This window comes from Plectropomus leopardus, chromosome 8 (assembly GCF_026936395.1).
Source record: "Plectropomus leopardus strain MGB_pleo_1.0 chromosome 8, ASM2693639v1, whole genome shotgun sequence".
Taxonomy (NCBI): Eukaryota; Metazoa; Chordata; class Actinopteri; order Perciformes; family Serranidae; genus Plectropomus; species Plectropomus leopardus.
In genome coordinates, this window is record NC_142183.1 from 22,071,853 (window position 1) to 22,098,148 (window position 26,296).

General features: G+C 40.6%; 2 protein-coding genes across 3 annotated transcripts; one reads left to right on the forward strand and one right to left on the reverse strand.

Moving 5' to 3' along the window:
* The first annotated feature begins 440 nt into the window (after positions 1–440).
* mapk9 (mitogen-activated protein kinase 9) lies at positions 441–21,320 on the forward strand. Of its 2 annotated transcripts, none has more exons than XM_088081184.1 (12): positions 441–642; positions 8,268–8,414; positions 9,816–9,945; positions 11,023–11,081; positions 11,404–11,542; positions 12,012–12,177; positions 13,480–13,551; positions 15,926–16,108; positions 16,579–16,703; positions 16,799–16,862; positions 18,801–18,872; positions 19,097–21,320. In XM_088081184.1, the coding sequence occupies exons 2-12, from the start codon at positions 8,299–8,301 to the stop codon at positions 19,231–19,233; spliced, it is 1,263 nt and encodes a 420-aa protein (XP_087937310.1). In that variant the 5' UTR covers positions 441–642; positions 8,268–8,298; the 3' UTR covers positions 19,234–21,320. The 2 variants fall into 2 exon arrangements, with proteins under 2 accessions (XP_087937310.1, XP_042348726.1); XM_042492792.2 differs by lacking the exon at positions 13,480–13,551 and adding an exon at positions 14,540–14,611 and having other exon boundaries at positions 444–642.
* Positions 20,605–25,917, reverse strand: LOC121948475 (uncharacterized). The gene is made up of 2 exons (XM_042493875.2): positions 24,093–25,917; positions 20,605–22,798 (listed from the first exon to the last, which is right to left on the reverse strand). The coding sequence occupies exons 1-2, from the start codon at positions 25,076–25,078 to the stop codon at positions 22,561–22,563; spliced, it is 1,224 nt and encodes a 407-aa protein (XP_042349809.2). The 5' UTR covers positions 25,079–25,917; the 3' UTR covers positions 20,605–22,560.
* Positions 25,918–26,296: the final 379 nt, after the last annotated feature.

Here is a 26,296-nt window from a genome sequence, read left to right on the forward strand (position 1 = left end):
GAAGAAGTACAAACTTAGTAAATGTTTCCCCTTCTCCATCAGTTATTGAAAAATAATTGACCCACTTCCATTTTTAAATAGACTGAATTTTCTTAAACTATACATAACCACAAATATATACTTTCCTATCAAAGTACGTTTTATGAATATGAACATTATTTAGCATAATGTAACAGAGCATGGGTGTTTCTGCTGTACCATTGCTATTTTACATTCTATGCATAATTGTGTACTTTCATTTTTGATGCTTTAAGAAAACTTTCTGTATTTTGAAAATGATCGAGTATTATTTATGCGCATTTCAGGAAAAAAAGACCTCACACTTATTATACTATTAAGGCATCACGAAAAGTTTTTTCACAAAGTTTTTGCGAGGAAAAAAAAAAGTTTGCGCCCACGTAAGCTATGCGCGATGACGTCACCCGCGTGCTCGCTCAGCGCTTGTTGTGGCGTTCCCTGCCTCCGCACCCGTCCCCTCCGCGCCGCCGCTGGAGTTAGCTAGGAGCCGGAGGAAGGTCTATCTGTCGTGACAGCCCGTTCTCCTCAACTTTTCCAAGTGTAGTCTGTGCCTGAAAGAAGGAGAGAGTGTTTCATCTGTGTTTTCGATGCATGGGAGTGCCCTGGGAGCGGCGAAGGGAGAAGGTAGGTCTCTTTACTGCTGCTGCCGCCTCCTCTGCCGTCCGTTGGTCCGTCACAGCTTTCGGTTCGGCCCCGGCCCGACTACCGCATTGCTTCCGACAGAAGTGAAAAAGGCGAGGAGTGTGGGCCTAGCTAACTTTATAACCGACTAAACGTGACGAGAATTTAACCGGCGTTTATGTTAGCGTGGCTCAGGCTGTGTGAACCCATGATTTCTGACTGTGTAAACCACCGAGTGCCAGCGGTGCTGCGGCCGCGGTGTGTCATATACTGGTGACTTCATACCTTTGTGTGTGTATGTATGTGTGTCTGTGTGTATTTTAGAGTAGGTGCGCTGCGTGTGGACATCACGAAAATGATCTGTTTTACACCTACGTTATGTTATAAGATAAGGTTGTTAGTGTTGGTAGCTTACCAATGGACCCACACTGAAATCGAGCCAAATAAATGACACTTAATGTGGGCCGATTATGCTCAGGTTTTCAAACCAACACCTCAACTGCCACGAAAACAGGTGTAGATGTGATGAAAGCTAACGCTAGTGCTATATTTTATTTGGCATGGCATGTCAGAGACAGGTTTCAGCCTGTCAGCACATCAGGCACCATGTGTACATGATGGGATTAATCTGTCATGTATAAAATCTCAAGCACGTCGAAGCATAAACAGGTTTGCATGGGTTGTTTCAGGCAACAGTCCAGTGGGATCATACACAGTGACTATAGAGCACACATTAAAGAATAACAAGATCGTTTCAAGAAATGTGTCAAGAGCAACACATGTGGCACTGGCATCTTTTGCATACCTCATTCTCTTCAAGAGACTGGTTGTACTCTCTCTGCATGCATCTCCAGTGCAGCAGCAGCCTAGATGTAGTTTTACCCACCCCTGTGTGTTTTATAACTCTGCCACATCAGAATGAGATGCTGAGTCTTCAGGCCATGCTAATCTGATATCATAGCCAGCTCACTGACTCCCATCCAGCTCCCAACTGAGAGCCAAGGCCACATCAGACCCCAAGGCTGCTCTGGACTGAACTGGACAGTAGTCATGATGATGAGCTTGGGTTGAGGATGGTGAAGGTCACTTTTCTTTTCCGCTCCTTGATAAGAAAAGCCTTTACAACTATAAATTATAAGGGACAAAGAAAATAGAACATTGTGCTTGCCTGTCAATTTTTCATTTATATTTATTCTAAATAATAAGGGGGTGACAAATACTTAGTGCACATAAAATTATGTCTCATGCCATACTAAAGCATTTCTACATTTTAACTTTGATATTTTCACTTCATCTTATCTGTTCCATATTTCAGCCGTGGCACATGTTACACATATCTCAGTTACCTAAGACCCAGTCAAACTGAGAGCACTTAATTTTGTATTGTGGGGATTGGTAGTCCCCACAATGGAGGCACATATGAGAACTGCAATTGTTTTGGTTGATTCTGGGGAGACTGAAGCTCATTCAGTAATAAGGATGTGCACGATTAGTCAACTAGATGATTAAACATGGCTAAAATAAGATAATCCTTGATTAGTCCCCCAGCAGGGAAATTAGCATCATTACAGCAGTGAAGGCAATAGTGCAAACAAGAAGCATCATACAAAAAAAACCACAAAGCAATATAACAAGTATGCATGCATTAACAATGCAGAGCAGTAAGTATAACAGTTAAACAATAAAAAAGAGAAAATGTTAAATTGATATGCTTGCTTGCTTCTTTAATATATTATTAACATTGCCTTATTTTATGCAGTTTCAATCACCAAATTAAAAATACTGTCAATAAAATCAGGCATGTTTCCTAAAAGTTTATTTTCCTGAAATAATTAGTAGTAGTCTTGTTTTGTAGGATAATGTGCATAGATCATAATGCACAATGCAAACTGCCACACGTTTCAGCAGTATTTTAAATATGATTTGGTTATTAAAAATGAATTATTTCAAATGGCTCTTATATGCAATATTTTTTTCTTAACAATTTTTAATCTAACAGATACAATTTAGACTGTTTTCTTGGTGATGTCTTACTCTTTGACTGGTCAACTAGTCTAAATTGAAACATCAGGGATATTAATCATTAGGAACATCCCTTGTTCTGTTTGTGGTAGAACAGGTCACTCCTTAATTGGGGAGTTGTTGGTTGGATCCCAGCTTCCCATCATTCAAGTGACGTGTCCTAAAGCAAGACACGGACCCCCGAGTTGCTCCAGATCTATGTGTATGGGCAAATGTAATCCACTTTGGACAAAAGCGCTTGCCAAGTGAATGCAATTATTTTTGGCTCTATAAATAAAATGGACTTGGATGATATTATGTATTATTAAAACCACAGCTGATGATTACAATTTATATATCTTCAGAAACTATATATATCTGATCAATAATGTTCCCAAAGACAAAGCAACCAGCTAAATTATTCCTCCACAGGAAACACTGTTACATTATACTGACATGCTGTCTGTGCAGTCAGAGTGCTCTTGCATGCAGCCCTAATGATGTTTGGGAAGCGGAGACTGGTTAATTACAGTGTTCTCTGAAGAAACGTCAACGATCAGGCCGTTTGTACCCGTTTGTGAGTGATCAGATTTAATTAATTGTTGAAGCCAAATTTGTGATTACCGCTATTACAATGTTAATTGTAAGCCAAGGATTGGTGGTATCTGTTTTTTGTGGTATTTTGCCATTGAATTTGTATGATTTATTCCAAATAATGATGTGTTGATGACGCATTTTTATGCAGTCTATGGTTGTAGATAAAAACCTTGAAAATTGCAATATTTGCTGTGTCATGCTGTGATTACTGTGGATGACTCCCAAATGTACCTGCCCCTCAGGAAAAATGGCACCCACACCCTGAAACCATTGCTGGAGGGTCTTGAGGACATTAAAGTCTGGAAGGCCTTAAACTCTTTGAATTTCAGTGGGAAAAAAACAAAGTTGTGGTGTTTAGACCCAGTGGTGTCAGTAATACTTGCTCTATGGGCCAGGGCTCCCTGCAACTGTATGTAAAGCCCACAGATAAAAATGTACATTGATTTTAAACTTGATAAACAGATAAACTCAATTGTTAAATCTAGTTTTTATCAGCTGAGGCTTTTATCCAAGGTTAAGACCAATTTATCTTTTAATGATTTTGAGAACCTTATTCATGCTTATATCACAACCCATTTGAACTGGTGTAATGTACTATACTTTGGCGTCAGCCAGATTTCCCTTTCACACTTACAGTTTGCCCAAAATGCTTTTAAATCTGTTAAGGGGTTAGCGCCACAGTACGTCTTTGACCTCTATAAACTTATGCACTCTGGAGTTTATCGAGGTCTGCTGACCAGTTGCGTCTTGTGGTCCCTATGACAAGGCTGCAGAAAAGGGGTGACCAAGTTCCCGTGGCTGTAGCCCCCAAACTAACCTGGCCCCTCACTTAGAATGGCCCCAACATAACCTGTTTTTAAGTCAAGTCTTAAAACTAATTTGTATTCCTTCACTTCTAACTGGGAATGAGAGTTACCATAATTGTTTTGTGTGTGTGTGTGTGTGTGTGTGTGTGTGTGTGTGTGTGTGTGTGTGTGTGTGTGTGTGTGTCTGGATCACTGAGGTTGAGTGATGTAATTGTACGATTAATGATGATGATCACATCTTGATCATCTAAATATGGTATTAATGTAAGAAATAAGCTTGTTTGTACTTGCTGTCTTTATATCCTATCAGTCTTTGATGTGCTGTACTTGTAGCCTACCTGCAATGACCTGGATTTCTCTTTGGGACATTAACTTTCATCTCTACTAATCAAATCCCCTTTGAATTCTTCAATGCCTCAATTTTGGGCAGAACTATAACAGGTGTCTGCTGGTGTCTGTCTGGCTTTTTTTTTTAGCTTATATGCAATTTTCTTCCCACTTGAGTTGTTCCCTGAAGCTGACCATATCTGTGCTGAGTCAACTGTACATTTAGCCCATAGTCGTGCCTAGCTTGGCAATGAGTGAAGGATTGTACATATGCTGTGCCTGCTGCAGCTAAAATGGGTTTTGGTTATGATTAATGGCCCCTTCATAATGTCCTTAAGCTTGGTGTGTGTTGTGAATCAGTGCACCAGACGTTGAGGTAAAAAGATACTGGAGAAAAGCATCAAAGTGCCACTGTTGGCTACTGCAGCATCCAAGCTGAAACAGCAGAGCCTGTATTTTTCTCACAGGGAAAGGTGATGTGGGATGTTTGTTGCACAAGGTGTTCATGTGCTGTGTTGAATTTGTGGCCTAGGATCTGTGCTGACTGCGTGTCAGAGAAAAACAAAATTTAATTTTGTTTTAATTGTACACAGCCCAGGCCTTAGCATGTTGTTTTGCATTTTAAACAGTTATGTAATCAAGTGGTAGAACTTCTGCTTGCATATCATGATAAAAATATTCGTCAAAAATTATCTGTCAGTGTCTTAGTGGAGGTATATTTGAGAAGGCCACAGGGATGATGGGAGAAGCCCAGAAAAGAGCAGATGAGTGAGGGAATGTCAGGAGCATAAAAGAAAGACAAAGCCAAGGAAAATGGAAATAGTGAGAGAAGCACAAAGAACGTAAAGGTCTTTGCAGCTCTCCCCCTGGGTGTAGTGAGAGAGCCAGCTGGACGTGCAAGGAGGAGAAAAAGCCGGTGAGGCAGAGGAAGAAAGTAGATAGAGATGAGAAGGATCGTTTTTCATCTGAGTAATGGTGCGGCTGCAGACCCACACCTACTACATCTGAAACCATTTTTTTCAGTGTTTGTGCATTTACAAAGCAACTCAGACAAGAAAAAGATGGCACTTCCAAGGCAGATTTAAAACTGCTCAGAATAAACCATCATAGGAAATTAACATAAAAACAAGACGACATGCAGACACTCTGTGGGATTATATAACACAATCAAATGAAGTCATAAACAGAGGGAAATACCTCCAACAAGATGCAGAAAAAACAAAGGAAGTCACTGTTGTGGCAATAAAAATGAACTGAATGATGAAGAAGAAGGGCTTGTGTATTTGAGGTAGCTAATATGTGTGTTTGAAGAGGCAAATAAGAGTCTGTGTGGTGCTTATTAAATTGTTTTAAATTTATTTTATTGTGTTTAAACCAGATAAATGTGAAAGGACTGAATAAAGATGGTGACAGACTTCACTCTGATGTAATAAACATTAAACTATTATTGGAAATACTTTAAATTTTCAGTACTTTATTGTGGAATTTTTTTTTAAAAGTGTGTGTGTGTGTGTGTGTGTGCGCGCGCGCGCACGTGCGGACCCAAAAAATAAAATAAAGTTCAGCAAATAATATAATTTGAAAAAAAAAAAGTTCATGTTCTATTGTTTTCTACCAAATTACTCCAGTATCCCTAAACTTGTGCGGCTCATATTATAATTTTTTCCCAGCACTGAATTATATTTAAATAAAAATGTGTATTAGCTGGAGAGGCATTAATCAATTTATTGATACTTGTTAACTACTGATTGACATCTTGGTGAAGAGTGTGAAAGATTTAGGAGGATTTGGTGGCATCTAGCAGTGAATTGTAGATTGTATAAAAACAATAGTGAGTCTCTTATGCTGTTTGGCATGTTGGTGCGAGTGGCTCGTCCACCATTACGCTAATGCGTAATCACCTTTTTTCTCCCATAACTTAAGATCCAGAGACGTTCAGGAGGTGTTCACCAGACGCCAAATTATCTGCAGAGGTGCCTTCCTCTCCAACACAAGCAGACCAGGTGATTTACACTGGTAAATCTAAATAAAGCAGTTTCACGTTACAAAACAGTTTAACTCTGACGCTACTTGTTGCAGATGGGCTTCTAACTACAGCGATGAAAAATGCTCACCTTTTTTATCTGATAACTCAGGATCTAGATGTTCATGATGTTTTTATGGGGCGCCGAACTATCCGCTCCCTTTCTCAACAAAGCAACGGACTAGGTGATTTAAACCAGTAAAAACACTGAATAAAGCAGTTTGGCATTAAAAAGCAGATGCTGTTTAGCTCATCCCTGTTGGGCTGCAACTAAAAACGCAAAAACACAATTGGCCCTATCTGGAGCCAGTGTTTGGTTTGTCCGTTGTGAGCTGTTGTGGAAACATGGTGGTCTCCGTCAATGAGGACCCACTCCTTATGTAGATATAAACGGCTCAATCTAAGGCAACAAAAAGACAATTATTACTTTTCAGGTGATTACACAATAATGAAAAATACTTATTATATTAAATTCAATTTCTACCAATATATCCCCCAAAATCCTACATACTGGACCTTTAAAATGGCAAAATAAAACAAATATGTTTTGTTTTTTTAATAACCAGTCACAATTATAAAACTCTGACACTTATTACCACTAATAATTAGAAACATTTACTATCAGTTATTTGTTATTTTAAAAAATGGCTGCTGATTTGGCTTTCATTTATTCATAGTGGCATAGCAAGAAAAGCCACAAATTGTAACTATAATGTTCCCTTTCCCCACTAATAATTTCAAACTAAAGGCAATAACAGGGAAGTCGGTCAGCTGACAGATGGTCCAACTCGACTTACTGATGTAGCTCACTGCTCAGTTCTTTGTAATGCTGTCACAGTGTCAAATCCGAGACTGAGTGGCTTTATAATTCACGCAGCTGGAGGTGTTTTTTGGCTCTATTCGATCATAACCTCTCCCCTGCTGCTTTCTTTCTTCCTTTCAGCACTTTCTCTTTCTCACCATGAAAACCAGCGAGTGTTCTTGTCCTTGTTGCCCATCAAACAGACAAGGCTAAAACATCATCCTCTGTTTAACCTGTGGCTGTTTTCTGAAGGAATGACAAACAGCCATGACTGGTCACTGTTGCATAGCTACACGATTGTGGGCCCTCGCCCACACACACAGACCCTGGCCAAGAATAATACTCCTCCTCCACTTCCTGCCGGAGGAATCAATGCTAACATTTTTTATTAGCACACAAACCCATCGCGTGTTAATATTAATTAACCTATATCAGTTACTGTGCGCTTACATCATGCTGATGGCTGTACACGCACTTGTTGTGAAGCAAATCAGAGAATAATAAACATGCTTAAGCTTCATGCTGCCTGCAGCAATGTGTGTGTCATGTATGTGTTTACTGAGCATGAGTGTGTCAGCATGAGTTTGGAGATGGCAGTGAGAGCCTCGGGAACTCCAAGCTGTCAGATGCCTCTGTTCTGCACTACACACACACACACCACACACACCAAAACATTTACAGCCTCGACTTCAGCTCCAATCCACAGTTACCGTTGTCAGATGAACAAACTGGGCAGAAAGCAGCGATAGATCGGCAGGCTTTGGGACTGGGCTGAAAATGAAGGGAGTGATGCCAGGGACTGACAGATGGAACCATATTAGGCCCTGCCACTCACTGTGCATCATTTAAGAGATTTAGTGGACTGGAAAAAAAAGGTTTCAGGTTCCTTAATAAGTGTTATAAAGTCATCACGCTTATATAGGCCTATTAGCATGCTGTAAATTGTTTACCATTTTGCACCAACATTTGGAGATAGAGGATTTTGTGTACAGCTGAACTGTCTGGCATGCTGTTTGAGTGTCAGTCTTTTTTTTCTTTTTTTTAAAAATATCTTTTGTGTGTTTTGTTGCAGACAGCGCTGGTGGTCCTGACTGTTCAGCAGGATGAGTGAGGCAGACGGACAGTTTTACAGTGTTCAGGTGGGGGACTCCACCTTCACCGTACTCAAGCGTTACCAGCAGCTCCGTGCCATCGGCTCCGGGGCCCAGGGCATCGTCTGGTGAGAGACTGTACTGTTACTAGCATTTTAATGATTGTGTGCCATGGGTGTCGTTATTAACAGCTTTCGACCTAATTAGATAAACATAATCGTTGCAGGTCTATTTCACTGCAGAATTTTTTTTTTCATTTCACATTTAGAAAAGCACAGGTGCAAGTACTCAACTTAATGAGGGTGACCGAATACCATTTTTCTGCTTTAGTTAAAGGGTCCTGGTATATTCACGCTGGCTCATTTTCACACTGTCTTACTGTTCAGTGTTATTATTGTTATCAGTAACACATGTGCTTTTCCTACGATGATAAGTCAAAATGTCTGCTGTGAAAAGCCCAGTTGTGATGATGTTGGTAAATCATGGTCTTCTAAGAACCCCTAATATCAAGTTTCTTTCATGAGAAGCTTCAGGATGAAGTCGTTTTACTTCACAACATCTTGTCCGGGTGACATATACATATATGTTGTTGCAAATCCTGAAATGACTTTGACACAATTCTTCAAAAAAATATCAGTATTAGATTATACCATATTTAATATCACGGGAAGAAAACAATTGACAATGAGGCATAAAATTAAAGATTTCTCTTAAAAGATAAATATAACAGTGCTATGACATGAAAACATGTCTTCTTTTCTTAGTTAGCAGCAGAGAACAGCAGAATGAGTGTAGTAAACATTAACAACAAGATAGAGCGGAAAAACACAGCTGTTACCGACATGTAGACATTGCAAAAAAATGAGTATTGAAACCGTTTAAAAAAATTTTAGAATCATTGTTATTTTTGACAACACTAAAAAACTCTATATTATTTAACTTTTTTTCTCAGACTTTACTGATGATGTAAGATGTGTAACTAAGTAAAATCTTCACACCCAGTGCTCCATGTTTTTGTGGCTGCATCATTCAATTAAATGGAAGTATTCCAGATGTTTTGCGTGTCATCTTGTTGAACTATCTCCAAAAGTTCAGACTAGTACATTTGGTATTTTTGAGAACTGTTTAATTTTTACTTGACTGTACTGCTAATAAGGTTTAAACACAGATAAATGTTTTTAAATGCTCAGTTCAGCATTTTTGTATTGCAGGTTTTAATGAACATTGCAGCCCATAGTGGCAGCCGTCAGGGGAAGTCCCCTTTGTTTTTTTTTCCTCTTCTTTGTAGGTTTGATTTCCTGCACTTTTTACTTTTCACAGCCCCCTTTAGTGTTTGAAGCGTGAAGAGGAAAAAGTCTTTTGCACCTCTTTTACCTTCTTTAAGCTAAAGGGCAGAAAATATTGCTAGCCCTTTTTCAGTTATGTTGATTATTACTTAGACAACAATTTTGATCTGCAGGATGCATTTGTTTTCTCCCTTGATAACCTTTGTCTCTGTCTGTTTCCTCCTCTATACAATGTGTAACTAGCTCTGCTCTAGATACAGACCTTGGTATACCAGTGGCAGTGAAAAAGCTGTGTCGGCCCTTCCAGAACCAGACCCATGCTAAGCGTGCCTACAGGGAGCTGGTGCTGCTCAAATGTGTCAATCACAAAAATGTAAGACTTAGATTTAAAGAATAGACTCACATGTCTGTCTTCATAGAAAACAACAGTCAGGTGCCTATGTGTACATGATATAACATATATAATGTACATTATTATAATGTAATAAAGTTGTTAAATCTTTTTTTTACATGGATTATGCATGGCGGTTAAAAGCTGCTGGCAGTCAAATAAATATGTAGGCTAACTGGACATCTTTTGATGTATTGTCTTGCTCAGTTAAGAATTTAACAGATCAGCTAAAACATTTAAAGGACCATGCCACACCACAGAAACTGCAAAGGAATTTCCAGAGGAATGTGACAAAGACTTCAAGGTGTCAAACTGGCCTCTGAATTGCCCAGATTCCAGTGTGATTGAGCATCTGTGAGACGTGCCGGTACCCCAACTCGCAGCTCATAGAACTGTAAGGATCCGCTGCCAGTGACTTGGTGCCAGAAGCCACAGGATGCCACTCATGTGTCCATGCCTCTACAGGCTTCTTCAAAGCCAAGTCCAACTGAAGGAGGGCACACCATAGATTGGGAGTACCTCTGGGGTACTGGCAATATCTCACAAATGCTCAATCAGATTGGGATTTGGGAAATTTGGAGGCCAGGGCGATGCCTTGAGCTCCCTGTCACTTTCTTGAGCCACTTGTGAGCAGTTTTTATGGTGTGGCATTGTGCATTGTCCTGCTTGGGGCTGCTGCCATCTGAGAGTGCAGTTGCCATGAAAACATTGCATTGTAATAAGATGATCACGGTTATTCACTTCACCCACCAGTGGTTTTTATGTCTTGGCTGATCGGTATATATGCCTCCCACTTTTATTTGGCTGATTTTATCTACTGTAGGACTGGAATACAAGCACAAAGACTTTGTCTTTTGTTCTAAAAACATATTTAAATGATGTACAAACATTTAAAAAAAGGAAGGGTAAGCTACCTAAAATGTGGATTTTGCTCAGAGTGAGAGAATCCAGACAATCCCACTTGAGTGCTCTGCCCTCAGTTGGCTAACTTTCCACAGTGAAGTGGATGTAGATGGGAGAGTAACAGAGTGGACTAATGGCCTGTCTCTCTGCTTGCAGATCATCCGTCTGATCAATGTGTTCACGCCTCAGAAGTCCCTGGAGGAATTCCAGGACCTGTGAGTGGCAGTAGTGCGTCTTTTGGGCTTCAGCAAACTACTCTGTGCTTTCTGTAGGACTCAGAGCTTTTAGCTGAAGCTAGCGTTTAACTAGCATTCCTCTCTTCACATGTCAGTCTCTTCTTTTACACTGTATTGCTTTTATATGCTCTGTTAGCTACCATTTCTTCTTTATGTTTGTCACTCTTCCTTTAAGAACTTTTTTTTACCATCTTTTCTGCCTCTTCTCTGTGGCTGTTATTCCTATAATCTCTTATCGCTTGTATCTGATATTTACCATTCTGCCCACTTCTCTCCTTTTCCGTCCTTCCTTGGCTTTTAGGTATCTGGTGATGGAGTTGATGGATGCCAGCCTATGCCAGGTGATCCACATGGACCTGGACCATGAGAGGATGTCCTATCTGCTCTACCAGATCCTCTGTGGCATCAGGCACCTGCACTCGGCTGGCATCATCCACAGGGTAACAAGCAATGATTGTGCTTTGGTTAATAAGACAGTAATGTTTCTACACACTGCACAAATATCTTAAATAGTAACTTAATATGAAGCTAAAAAGCAGTGTTTCACTGCCTCTCTTGTTTAAAATTGTTCCGTCACTAGTACACACACACAGTAACCACACCCAACGCTGATGTCTCAGAGCACTGGCACATCCTGGAGGACACGTCAGCATCACTGCTTTAGGTCAAAGTGATAAACCAGCAGATGCTAGATTTTCTGCTGGTGTTAATTTGCTCATTAATTTGCAATTTAATCAATTATCCCATCCTAAATATGGGGGAAAAAAAGTTTAAATGCAACAATTTTCTCCAAAATGACTGCTATTGATTTTAATATTTCTGCAGCTTGTCTCGGTATAGAAATAAATACCTCAAGGGTTTTTTTTATGTGTATGTTTATGTAGATTTATCGATTTTCTCTCCCCTCAGGACCTGAAGCCCAGTAACATTGTGGTGAAGTCAGATTGCACTCTAAAGATCTTGGATTTTGGCCTGGCCCGGACGGCCTGCACCAATTTCATGATGACCCCCTACGTGGTGACCAGATACTACCGCGCCCCAGAGGTCATACTGGGCATGAAGTATAAAGAGAATGGTAAGAACAGCCGATCACCAGTTTTAAAACGGTAGTTTTTAAATTTGTATCTCTAATATGACATGACACATGCTAATAAAACACAGCTCCATCCGATTACAATACTTTAAAAATTTGGTCACCACAAATAAAGGTAAAGCGATGATTTTTTCAGCATGTCTTTGGATATGAATGTAATACTCTCATGTGTTTACAGGACGTAAACCATGGAACTCTTCATGTCCTGTTGAACCACTTATTCACCAGCTGGCACTGCTGATAATCGTTTTCTCTCTGACCAATACTCGTCGTATTTAGTTAACACTGATTCATCATACAATGATTGAATCATACATACGTGTCAGCCAGTTTGCAAAAAAAATATCATAGACACTAACATAGAGGCAAGCATAAGTTAATGAAGAAACTGTCGTCATTGCATCGTTTGTCCAAAAGAATTGATTGTTTACAATGCACAGCAGCATTTGAGTAAACAATAAAGCACGTCACAGTACATAGTACATAGTAACATGGAGCTCAATGGGGATTTACTCTGTTTTGGAGCCAGCCTCAAGTAGCTATTTGATGAACTGCTGTTTTTGGCACTTATGCGTTGACTTCATTTCTCAGCCTCGGCGATTGATGCTTGCTAATTACTAGGGCTGCCCCCGAAAGTCACTCAGGAATCATCAGTCTGAGACCCCTCGGTCGACTGAGCTTGCTTCAAATTGAGCAGTCATTATTTTGTTTTGGTTTTTTAGCTAGTCAGTGTGCTGTGTACGCCTGGGCTCACTGTGATTAAGGCTCTGAGATAACATTATCTTTGCTCTTCGACTTAGAAGCACACAGCAATGAAATACTATGACACATTCTCTGGCTTCTGTTTGATTTCTAGTGTCAGAAAAAATGTTGTTGCACATAGCTGATCCATTTAGCTAATTTACTACATAACATGAATACTGCTGTCACACCTAACATCTCGCTGAGCCCGTTCAAGCTAAAAGTTTATATTGAAAAAAAATCATTGAATATTCATATTTAATGGTTGAATCTGATTTGACTGACATTGTTCTCAGTGCAGTACAACCCCAGTAATTACAGAAAAAGTAAAGTACAGACAAAAGGTAATGTCGGGTACCACCACTGAACTCAAATTTGAACGCTATCCAACCCTACTGTTCAAATTCTGTGATTCTGAAAGCTGTGCAATGCATATGTGTCAAGAAGTGGGCTTAGATGCTGCTTGCAGCTTTATTTAATTCAGGTTTATCTGTTACTGATGATGGCAATGAATGTTTCTACCATGACACTACTCCGCTGCAGTGGACTTGTGGTCGGTTGGCTGCATAATGGCTGAGATGATCTCCCACAAAGTCCTCTTTCCTGGCAAGGACTGTATCCTTCCTTGTTTGACTTCTTGTCAGCCTGTTCTTTTTTTAATGTGGAAGCAGAAGACCCTCAGTGGACATAAATGCTGTTTTTTGTTGGGTTTTTTTAATTGAGGTTTGTTTATTTAGTTCATTAGAACATGTCCCAATGAGATAAAAGGATAAGCAACTGTAGTTTGATTAATGAGTCATCTCACTGCCAAGAGTGTTCTCCACAGAGTGCCATACAAGTTTACATTAAGTCCATTGTAGTCACTGGGATAAAGTCCGCACTAAAGAGAAACCTAGAAGTGTCAGTGAGTGCTGCATATAGGCACACTTCATACTGTGTCATTTGTCTACAAATCAAAGTTGAGTTTTATCTTCTCTAGCTTAACTATAAGGTGATGCGGGACCAAAGTAACCAAAGTTTAAATGTAAGATTCATCCATTGTGTTTCAAGACTTGTCCTAAAGTGGTCTGTATGATCTGAGCAAGCTGAGGGAGCACACAGACCTTTCAGCGTCACTGAAACTGAAAGAGAAGGAATAGAGGAGTCAATGGCTCCCACGTTTGCGCCCTCTAAAACAAACAGTCAACTCAGAGAGCAAGAGCGAGACAAACTGCATACATCCTACTCTGCTTAGCACACACACAGGGAAAGTGATGAAGAGAGCAACAGCTGTGTAAACTGATAAGCAGAGCTGCAGAGGCGAGGAGAAAGGCCTGGAAGGCTGCATCTGGTTTCCAAGCCAGAGAGAAAGAGAAGAAAGCCAGCCTTAAGATGGATATGATGAAAGCACCAGGCGGTGACACAGCCAGGGGATGGACAAAAATAACGAGAGGGAGTGTTCTGCATGTCAATATTTAGAGCGCGTTGTTCATCTTCCAACATCTATTGTGTCATTTTACTGTATATTTAACGTTCATTTTATTATGTGGGTTATATCATGTGATCATTATTTTTTATCTTTTCTGTGTGTGTATTTATGTTTTCTTTTATTCTCTGTTCCCAGTGGACATCTGGTCAGTGGGGTGCATCATGGGAGAGATGGTGAAGGGCAGCGTCATCTTCCAGGGCACCGACCGTATCCTTTCACCGCTCTCTCAGTCGCTGTCATTGTCCCTCTTCTTCCATCTTCATCAAACCTCCATTTTCATCCATCTTTACTTGCCTTTTAGTTCTCCCAGCATGCTTTCTGCGTCATTTCCCAGTTATGCTCTCTAAATATGATCTGTTGAAGAGGACCACTCAAGATTTCCAGATCACCCCAGTTTAATCAGTGAGCATCGTGTGTTTCCTGCCCTCTTCAGTGATAATTAATCTGCTGCGTTGTTTTTCAGATAGCTGTAATCCCCTTAATTGATAGAGGATATCAAATTGAAGCAATTTAGGTCATTAGCATTTATGTTGGCTGTTTCTCTGTTTCTAATGGCTTCGGTCCTCACTTCACTCACCAGCTCCTTTTACTGGCACCATTTACACCTGAGTAGCTGGGAATGGAAGCAGGGCGCAGTGCGATTCCAGGATAGATTGCTTTTCATCAGGGGAAGTAATAGCCCTTTTACTGCAATTGTAAATCAGTCTGCCTGATGTGCATATCTGTATTTTTGGGGGGGTTAAATGTCTTAAAAACTATTGGAAAGATTGCCATGAAATTTAGTACACTCATTCATATTTCCACCCAGATGAAATAAACAGGGTTGCAGCAGATCCTTAAACAGTCTTTAAATGCATTCAATGAATGAATGAATGAAAATAAGGCCTTAATTGGTATTAAAAAGTCTGAAATCAGTCTTTTTTAAAATGCTCAGACATGGGAAGTAGGATTTTATTTTATTTTATTTATTTCCGATGTTGCAATGCAAAATAATTAATAACATCTATTGTGTTCATTGCTGAATGTCTGTCGCATAAATGCATGTAACACAGATCAGGACAGCAGCATCAACAACACCCTATATTTTGTTTTCGTCGTGGATGTTTAGGACAGAGGATCCACTGTCTGCTTGCTAGCTGTCACTGTAGTGAATTTGTGTTTCTTAGGCTAGTACTTTGTGTTTTGTGCTCATTGTGCGCAAACATTGGCATGCTAACATGCTAAACTTAGATGGTGGACATACTAAATGATATATCTGCTTAACGTCATCATTTTGAGCTTGTTAGTATGCTGATGCTACTATTTAGCTCAAAGCATCACTGTGCCTCACAACAACCACACAGATCCACCAGCATGACTGCATACTCTTTGTTGGTTTTGGAAATTTATACATTATGCAAAATGCATCAATGTCATGTATATGTCTCTTGATTTTGTGCCTTGAAAATGTCCTTCTCATTTGCTGAAATATGAATATGCCCATAATGCACCTGACGTTTCCATAACAAACCTGTTGTCCAGACATCGACCAGTGGAATAAGGTGATTGAGGTTCTGGGCACGCCAAGTCTGGAGTTTATGAACCGGCTGATGGAGACCGTGAGGAACTATGTGATGAACAAGCCGCAGTATCCTGGAGTGAGCTTTGCTGAGCTTTTCCCAGACTGGGCCTTCCCTTCTGACTCAGAACATGACAAACTAAAAAGTAAGAATTTAAGACACTGAAATACCCTTTTAAACTTAACATTTTTAATGCATATAGTTGCAGTTTCCTAGCATAGATACTCCAGAGGATTGTCAGATTTCTTGTTTTTTAAATCTCTCACCAAGGACACAACAGTAATACACAGATTTTAGTCAGAAGCTTTTGTGTGCAGTATACTGATGTAACAAGACATTTCCTAACAAAATTACAAGGGCACAGGGGCTGAAAAACGGATCCCTTATTTACAACTCGTTCAGAGAATGACCGTGCAGGTCAAAGGTTTTTCTGCCCTTATCTGTGGCATTTAGAGTTTGCGCTCACATCACTGAAACAAGAGAACAAATCTTGACATTCCCAGAGATGCTGCCCTACACTGCCAGGGGAAGTAATCAGCTCTCATGAAGAACGCTTAAATGATGTCATGGGCTTGTTTCCATAGTAACATTGCCCTTCCTCTGTTGCCATAACAGCGGGTCAAGCACGGGACCTGCTGTCCAAAATGCTGGTCATTGATCCTGAATGCCGCATCTCCGTTGAAGAAGCCCTCAATCATCCGTACATTCACGTGTGGTACGACCCTGGAGAGGCCGACGCGGTGAGGAGACTGTTCCAGCGGTGGTTCACTTTAGCAGTGGCTGGCTGTGTGTGTGACCTTGCTGATATTTATATGTATTTCTCTTTGTGTCACAGCCTCCTCCCCAGATTTCAGATAAGCAGCTGGAAGAGAGAGAGCACTCCATCGAGCAGTGGAAAGGTAGGATGCACTGCCCTCTAGGGAAATCTATCAGCACTGCAGCTTGGTTGCTTTCACATTTAGATTAAAAAGTGACTGCAAATGGGACCCAAGCATTTTCAGTTAAAGCAAAAAAAAAAAAAAAAACCTAAATAAATATATAAACAAACATTATTGTCCTTGTGACAAAAAATGTAAGCTTAAAAACATGCTATATGTAACATATCTAAAAACAAGTTAACAGCAATTGATGACATTTGTTAAAGCTGATGGAGTGAGCACAGATATTAAGGACCAATTTAGCTACAAATTTATGATTTTGAATTTTCTGTCCATTAAAGGCTACATTCTGAGTTAGGGTTGCAGTGGTGCACCGGTTTTACAGTAAATCATAGCATGTACATTTGCTTTTCAGTAATGTTAAAAACAAAATTCATCAAGATGGAGAATCTCACATGCCCATGTGTGCCTGTCGGACTTGTCTACTTGCACCACAAACACGTGCAGCAGAAAAAAATGTCAAGAGAAGCGAGCCTGATATCGCCCACATCCATTCCTTGCTGAATGAGAAATTAAATTCAGCATTGTATAATTATTTTGGAAATCCAAAAGACTCTTTGAACGCACCACCCTTCTGTGCACATCAAAGTATGGGACACATTTATAACTTAAACCAAAAAAAGTATGAACATTTTAAACATTTTTTGTAAAACTCACATTATCACTTTTCACATCATATTTCCTGGCTCCTGGCTACATTTGCACCGCTTGGCCATTTGGTAATCTCTGACTTACACGCACACACACTAACCTCAATCTGACCCAATAAAGAAAACACACACTTCCCTGCCCCGAGAGGCTGACACTGAAGGTCCCCGGGGTACTTAGTCCCTGTGTGTGTGAGAAAAAGATACAGACAGGAGCAGTGTGGCTGTAAATTATATTTAACATATACTTTAGGTGTAATATGTTATATTATTTTAGAAAAAATAGAATTAAATTAGAATCATAATAATCAGTGGTGTATTATGACAAAGTAATTGTAGTTTGTTACAACATTTAGTACTTTTTGGGAGTATTTGTACTTAACTTGAGTTTTTATTTTTGTATCAACTTTTACTTTTACTCTGTGACATTTCCTAAATGGAATATGTACTTTAACTCCACTGCAATTGATGTATTGGAGTAAAAGTATTTAACTCCATTTTCTATGTATGTCTTTGTGCTTAGCATTTTTGTTACTTCAATTAAAAAAAACTGTAAGGTTTGGAGAATCCGCGTGCAACTTGTATCATAGCTTAATTACATGAGGACACGTACAGACAAGTGGTCTGGAAGCCATAGTTAAGTTTCAGTTTCCAGTGAAGCCCCGGCTTCAAGTCCGATCAGATTCTTCATGCTAGCAACTACATTTCACTTGACGATGAGACTGACTTTACGATGGAAGCAGAAGATGGCGTCCCACAGCAGAGTAATGATTCAAGAAGATAAAGATCTGTTACAGGTAACTAGGCGATGACTGCTCTACTACAGTGCGTCAGACCTGGAGCTCAAAGATTTTCTTTGAATCCTTTAAGTTGTGAAGAAAACATGTTTTTTCTTCAGTTCTATATAGGCTCCATTTTCACATGGTTTGTGTTAAGGAAAAAAAAATCATTATCCTTTCAGAAGACTGACCGATAAGTACAGTAAATATTAGATACTTAATGACTTTTACTCAAATAATGTTCTAATAGGTGACTTTTAACCTCTGCCAGTCATTTTGTGATAACATATCTGTACTTTTACTCAAGTGGCTTTCAGGTACTTCATCCAGCACTGATAGTCATAATGTGATATCGTGATACTGTGAAATTTAAACATTTTCTGAGATGATTATTGTAATGTTAAAATCTCATAGCATTTCCACCATATTCCGATACACAATGACAGCACCTAACGTTTTCTGCTTTTCGACAGAACTCATTTACGAAGAGGTGATTGACTGGGAAGAGAGGAACAAGAATGGACTGATGAAAGAAGACTGCTCAGGTGAATACATGCACCATCTTCATTTATTATCGTCAGTATTTGACACAGAACTGCTCTAAGGAGTGGTGTCCGAGCATGATTGGCTTTCGCTAAGTCTTGTTTGCAGCAATATGTCATTGTGGTGTACAGGAAATCTCCTGTATTAACTCTAAATCTAATTCTTATTTGTACAATTACCTTAACCTTGTGTCTCCCGGTTCTTTTTTCTGCATGTCGTGTATCAGATGTGGTGTCAGGTTCAGCATCCCAATCATCATCAGCCAACGACATCTCGTCCATGTCCACGGAGCACACCTTAGCCTCGGACACAGACAGCAGCAGCATCGACACACTGACGGGACCGCTGGACGAGAGTCAGTGAACACAGTCCGTGGCCACGTGTGTCTACCTGCCTCAGTCCTCCCTCCGATTTACAGTTTCCAAATATCACCTTCTTTTCTTCTCTTTACTCCATAAGACCCCTATTTTCTCGTTTGATTGTTTTTTCTCCCTTTTTCGTCCTGTGTTTTTCCTCTGTCCTCTTTAACCTCAACGAATAGGTCTATTTTTCTATTTTCTTTCCGTGTGTGATGTTGTGGATCTTGTTGAACCTCTTCAACGTCAAACGCTGTTTTGGACTGCCACCGAGAGGTCAAAGCTGTCTATTCTGTCATTTGGGTCAAAGGTTTATCATTCTCTTTTTTTGTGGATTTTGTTTACCTTGATCAAGTATATATGGTGTATGCATCCATGTTGATTTTCAGGTTACAAGGAGTGGGTTGGGGATTGTTGTTTGTTCCATATGCCTGTATTTTAATAGTTTTATTTTTTTAGCAAGTATTACGTTGAGTCCAGAGGTTATCAAATTAGAGCAGACGCACACTGAACATAGACCACAGCTGCCAGCTGCTCTCATGCATGTTATGCCAATAAGAACAAAAGCTCATCATAAGTCGATGGCACCAACCGTTTAATGTCCATATGATGATCAAACACTCATCCAAAGTTTGATCGATCCTTTAGCTAGCTCGCAGTACTGCAATTCTCCAGTTTGTTTTTTTAATTATTTGCCTTGAGTGATGTGGATTTTGGGCTTGTCCTCCTGACAGCTAGGTGAAGCTGTGGTTGCAGTGTTACATTTTTATTTCCTGATATAATGTACTGTATGTAAAGATGTCATGATCTGACACTCATAGTGGCTGTAGACCATTTCATTACAAATAGATGAGGTGTGCTCATTTTGTTAAGAAATTACCTGCAGAACTATATATTGCACCCCACTGGACAAAAGGTACCGACTAACAATGTGTATATCAAAAGAACATCATAATCCTGTAAATTCGGGAGAGGCAAAAAAAATACATGTATTTATTTTTGTGTCCTTGCAAAATGTTGCACACAATCACACCGAGGCCTGTGTAAAATAAGCCTCTTGTCGAAGCATTTCATTGACAAATCGATGCATTGGCTGCTCCTTTTCTAAACCATTCCATCAGTACTGGAAAAGTCACCGAATTCATCACAAATAAGACATCATATAGAACACATGTAAAGGCAGTAAAACACATAATGGTGTTTAACTTGCATGAAGGCGCTTAAGATGCCAATAAGATACCGTAGTTCTTGTTATAAAGACAAATCCGTTCAGGTCCATTTCTTTTACTTACAGTACCTTGATGTTCTTGGTTCTGAAAGCCTGTTTGCAGATGCAGATGGTTTTTTTTGTTTTGTTTTGGGGTTTTTTGCCTTCTAAGTCTGTGTGTGTGTGTGTGTGTGTGTGTGTGTGTGTGTGTGTGTGTGTGTGTGTGTGTGTGTGTGTGTGAGAGTGTGAGAGAGAGAGAGAGAGAGAGATGAAGTTGTACTGTGTAGCACTCCTTCATTATCTCCTTTGAATTGTCCTAAAAGACAGCAGTTTCCTGGTTGTAAGGGCAGAGTCTACGGAGTAAGTTGGCCCCCTCAACAAAAAGCAGACATGTTGTGGTTTAAAATGAGGATGTGACTGTGGACGTCTTGAATGAAAATCTGGACCTTGGAACTCAGGATGGAAACTTAAAGATGAGAGAAATGGACTGCTGAGCTGCTTTTTTGCAGAACCGATTGTACAGTGAGATGGACGTGCAGAAATTTGACACTATGGAGTCACTGAGGATTTAATTGTTGTACGCTATGTCTTTCTTTTAAAAACCATGACCTTATTCTTCTAGTCATGCCTTAAATGACCCAAGGAGCGTCCAATTCACTCCCCAAAATCTGATCAGATGAGGACTGAGCATTAACAGTGCTCCGACCCTCTTTTACCATGTTTACCATTTTAAAACAAAACATTGTATACACTGTACATCTCACATTTTTGCTCAGTTTATTTCTCCTTTTATTTTCAGAGATGTCCTGTGTGATTGCAATGACCACAATATAATCACCTGGCCAACATTTTTGCCCTTACGTAACTAATAAAGTGGACATCAGTGATTCATTTTCTTTCTGTGATGTTTTGTATCTTTCTCAGATTCTTAATGAAGAATCAACAGCACCTCACTTAAAGGGACAGTTCACCCCCAAGTCAAAAATACACATTTTTCCTCTTACTTATAGTGCATTTTACCAATCTAGATTGTTTTGTTACGAGTTGCCAAGTTCTGGAGAGCCATAGAGATGTCTGCCTTCTCTCGAATATAATGGAACTGGATGGCACTTGGTTCTTGTGGTGCTCAAAACAACTAAAAACTACAACTCAACAGTAAAGTCTCTACCCATAAAAATTATGACTTGTAAAGGCACATTTATGCTCCCTTTATGTACAAAAATAGATATGTCTGTTTAAAACACTGTAAAAGTCACTGCCCTCATACTTCCATGCATCCTTTATGATGGCATAGATCCAGCCGATGAATAGCACTAGAGTGCAGAGTCTAAAGTCTCAGACAGCACACCAGGTGATGGTGAAGGAGTTTGTAATAATGTACCTTTAAATTGAGGCAGTGTTGTAGACAACAGTGGTTTGTGTTGCCATGAGGAACATCCTTACATGTGGACAGAAAATTCTCACGATTTCCAATTTTTATTATTACATATTGTATTATATGTACTGATTTGTTCTGTCGTTATTTGAATGTCTTCATCGTCGTATCTTACTTGAACAACACTACACTGCCTCCACGATCTCCAGCACTATTGCTACATTTCATCAGTGCGTCATCATCCATAAGCTTCTAAGAAACTTGCACAAATACGGACAAACTAACCGCAGAGAACGGACAGGCTCTGTCCATCTTCATATCTAAACGAACCTTTACTTGAGATAATCCACAGACATTCTTGTGAGCAGTTTCACATTAGGAGCTATTTTCTTTCTACACCTGCCAACTGTTTTTTTGGAGCTTTGAGCACCACAAGCTTAGTGCTATCTGGTTCCATTACATTGGAGAGAAGGCAGACATCTCTACAGACAATATCTGCAACACTCGGCAACTCGCACCAAAAATATCTAGACTGATAAATAGCACTAGATGTAAGAGGAAAACTGTATTTTTCATTTTGGGTTAACCTGTCCCTTTAAATCTCTCCCGATTGGGGAATAGTCTCCATAGATGGTGAGAAACTACTTTACATGATTCTAACTGGAGTTTAAAGATTAGCCATTCTTGTTTCTTTTGTCCTTCTCTTTGCACACACTGTTCATATCATCACTTACAATGTTTACATTCTTTTCTCAAAAGCTCTTGACGATATATTCTGTCTTCTTGGCCTCATTGTTGAGCTCTCCGAAGGTGTCAAAGAATTGCTCCATCTCCTTCTGCAGAGTTGCATTGCGAAGTTCTGCAGCGGCCCGGGCTCTTTCAGACTCCACGATCTTAGCTTGGATAGCATGGTACCAGTGCCGCTGCTGTGCGAGGTTTGTTTTCAACCGAACAACCTCGACCTGCAGCTCTTCATTTCTTTGCTCCAGGCTGATGAGGAGAAGAGAGAAAGAAAAGGGTATATAAACAATGAGGTGTATATGAAAGGCTGAGAACTGGGTTAATTTAAGTTTAGGAATACCTTGAAAATAAGTCATTTTTAACTTGGTCCTTGAAAAAGTACTTGAATGTAACTGAGAGGAAAACAGAATGATTATTTTATATGGTCAAAGTGCCAACAGGTTGGTAAACCTCAGAATATAGTTGACGCCAAGATGTTTTGCTCGCCTGCAAAACACCTACAGTGGTGCGGTGTCAGCTGTTAGCGGAGGTTGAGCTTAGCCATTCACATGCCTGAATAATGATAACCAATTATTTAATAATTTGTCAGTTTTAGGCCCTGTGAGCATGTTTGCTCCATCAACAAATTTGCACTATTTTCTTTTGTATCATTGGTTCTGTGGAGAAAACAATTTCATCTTTGAAAATAAGTGCCTGAAAAAGTGCTTGATAGTCCTTGCATTTGTTGTGTATTTGGTAGGTTTGATTCTTGATGCCTGATATAATTAGAAAAGGCAGAAAAAGTGCTTTAGACGGTTGAGTCAGATTTTACAAATAAATCTCTATCTCCTTTCTTTATTCTACATAGAGCTAAAAGATTTTTTGTTTTCCTATGGCCTTTGCCAACCAGCACTAGTACACTGAGACTTGCTCTATCTATATCGGTAATAAATGAGGTATGTGTTGTGTCTAGGTCAGCAGCATAGCCCCTTAAATTAGCTCACTTTCCAGTGCCATGAGCTGTTTCTATAGGTCAACCACACAGGCTGTGCTTTTTTTCTATTAAAAACCAAACAGGAAACTGTACGTGTGCATTTCAGATCAATAGAAAAACTACATGCACAAGCAAAAAAATGAGATTGAGGTTTCCAGACTGTAGTGAAAACATTAACACAATGGAAATAACTAAGACTTAATCTTTGTAGTGTCTATCTTGGGAAAATTTACCAGGAAACTAGTAAGAGTTGTCTGTAGCTTTGAACTAAACAGGATACAGGGTGAAGCTCGGGGTCAGCTGAGTGAACAGAGCAGCACAGCTGAGTGGACACACACTTTCTGGGCCTGGGAACATTGTGTCACCCTCCACTGGAAATACACCAAGGGCTGGGAAAATCTCACAGCAAGTCAGTGAACTGAGAATGTAATACTGAAGCTGAGAGTATAAGCACATTAAATGTAGGACATTTTATTCTTCTTTTTCACACTGCGTGCCTAATCTTTGTAATGTGATTATGTGTGCTGTGTAGTTTGAAATGGAAATGCAAGACAAAACAAACTGAACTACCTGAGTATTCGTTCCTCGTACTCCTCCCTCTGTCTGATGATTTGCTGTTGGAGGCTGGTGAGGAGGCTGCGCAGAGCACTGGCAGAAGGGTCTGCCAGGGGTACAGGGGGGGGCGCCCTGGGAGACCAGGATGGCAACGCTGGGTGCTGAACTTCAGCTGGGGGCCACAGCACCTGGCAAACAGTTTGGGGTAGCTGAGAGGAACTTGCTAAAGGATGTTGAGGAGGTGACATCGGGAACTGGAGATGCAGCATTGGGTCCTCCTGCTTAAATCCACAGGATCCTGAGTCCAGCTCTGGCTCCTGTTCGTGCTTCTCTCCTTGGTCTGGATTCTGGTCCTGGTTATTGAAACCGCTTTGAGGGAGGATGATCTCACAGGAGGACCAGGTGCTCTTGTCTTCACTTGCTGCCTCACCCTCTGTCAGTCCCTGGATCTGCTCAGGGGCCCATGCTTGGTACATCTGCTCCTGGAAACTTGTTTCCATGTCAAAGACTTCTTGGAGGCTGTCAGGGGTGACAGCATCAGGGAGGTTATCATACAGAGAGAGTGCACTCTTGTGCTCTTCACTCTGTGATGGATTGGGGCTCTGGTTCACATGTGCTCTGTCCTCAAGTCCCCAGTGTCCTCCCTGTTCTCCTCCTCTGTCTCCTCCTCTTGTTCTGTTTACGCCTGGGCCCAGCTCTGCTTCCCAGCCCTGTCCTCTCGGGCCTTCTCTCCAGCTGCAGTAGCTGTGATCTGGCCAGGGGCCAGTCACTCTTCCCCCACCGACCACTGTGGGAACCTCAGCCACAGCTGGGGCGAGAACAGGCTGAGGGCTGCAGGGGCCTTGGAGTCTGGTTACAGCCGGGCACGCAACCCTACTTTCCATTTCCTTTTCCCTGGCCCTCCCTCGCTGGGCGAAAGGTGGGCAGTTGTCGTACAGGGGGTCCGTGGAGCAGGAGCTGGCTGTGGTGGGGGTCTCAGTAGGAAGACAGTGCAGCTCCATGATCCAAGCAGGCACATGGGGGTGCTGAGAGCCTTAGATAACTGCCCTCCCCTCCTCTACCTGCTGCAACTTGGGGTTCAAGCCTTGGATTGTGGATTTGTGAGCGAGCTATGGAGCCTCGCTTGTGCCAAATGCTGATGTGTCGTGGGGAGAGGAAGGTGTACGAGCCCTCCTCTACTTGATCAACTTGGCTGTGCCCCTGAAGCTGCTGCCTAATGGCAGACAGGTTGTAGTCTGTGTGTGTGTGTGTGTGTGTGTGTGTGTGTGTGTGTGTGTGTGTGTGTGTGAGAGAGAGAGAGAGAGAGAGAGTGTGTGTGTCTTTAAGCAGGACTGACATCAGCTGTTACTTTAGCAGAGCTTCTGAGGGAGGGACTAGGGTGTAATATAGTCTGGCTCATTCCTAAAGACAGTCACACATAACTGCAACCACAGAAATAGACAGTGGCCATGGGCACAAAGTGTGAAGCACACACAATGAACCCAATAATCTGCACTCAATATTTGTCAGACACAGATACTGACTATAAAATGTTGACATTTAAAAAATTCCACCGTGCTTCTACAGGATTACTCTGCCTTTTAATATAAACTACATGCATGAGCCAATGCTTCAGCTGGGCCATTGATTTTCCTTCTGTACTTTAATGCACTCTGTCTACATTAACGCTGTAGGATGTGTTAACAGCCAAGTGCTTGTATTGTAGACAGAGTTCACCCCGTGGAAACTGCTGCAGTGCATTTATCACTTATCTTTGAGAGCCACTCAGCACTTACACCAGTGAAATGCTGTCAACAGCAGCAGCCAGGCAACAAATCATATAGTGTCACCTAGTATTATCAAATCATGGAGGTTGTGGATTTAACTCACACTGTATGGTAGAAAGGCGTGTTTTTAAAATTGTTGATGAAAGGAGCCTTAGGAGAGAGGCAGAGAGTGAAGAAAAACAAGACTCACTCAAATGTCACACTTAGTGTGTCTCAAAACCACAAGGTGGAGCTGTAGACAACATGATGGAAAGCCTTTACTGTAAATGGGCGGTGTACCTTGAAGGATGATTCAGAGCTACACCAGTCCAATGAATTTGATTTAATTTGCTGCATAAATGTGACTTTGAGATAAATTCATAGTAATTGGGTTTGCCTGCCATGCATTATGTTTTAAGTTTTATAACGTCTATTTTATCTGACCTTTTTGGTCTATGTTTAGGTTGTTAAGAG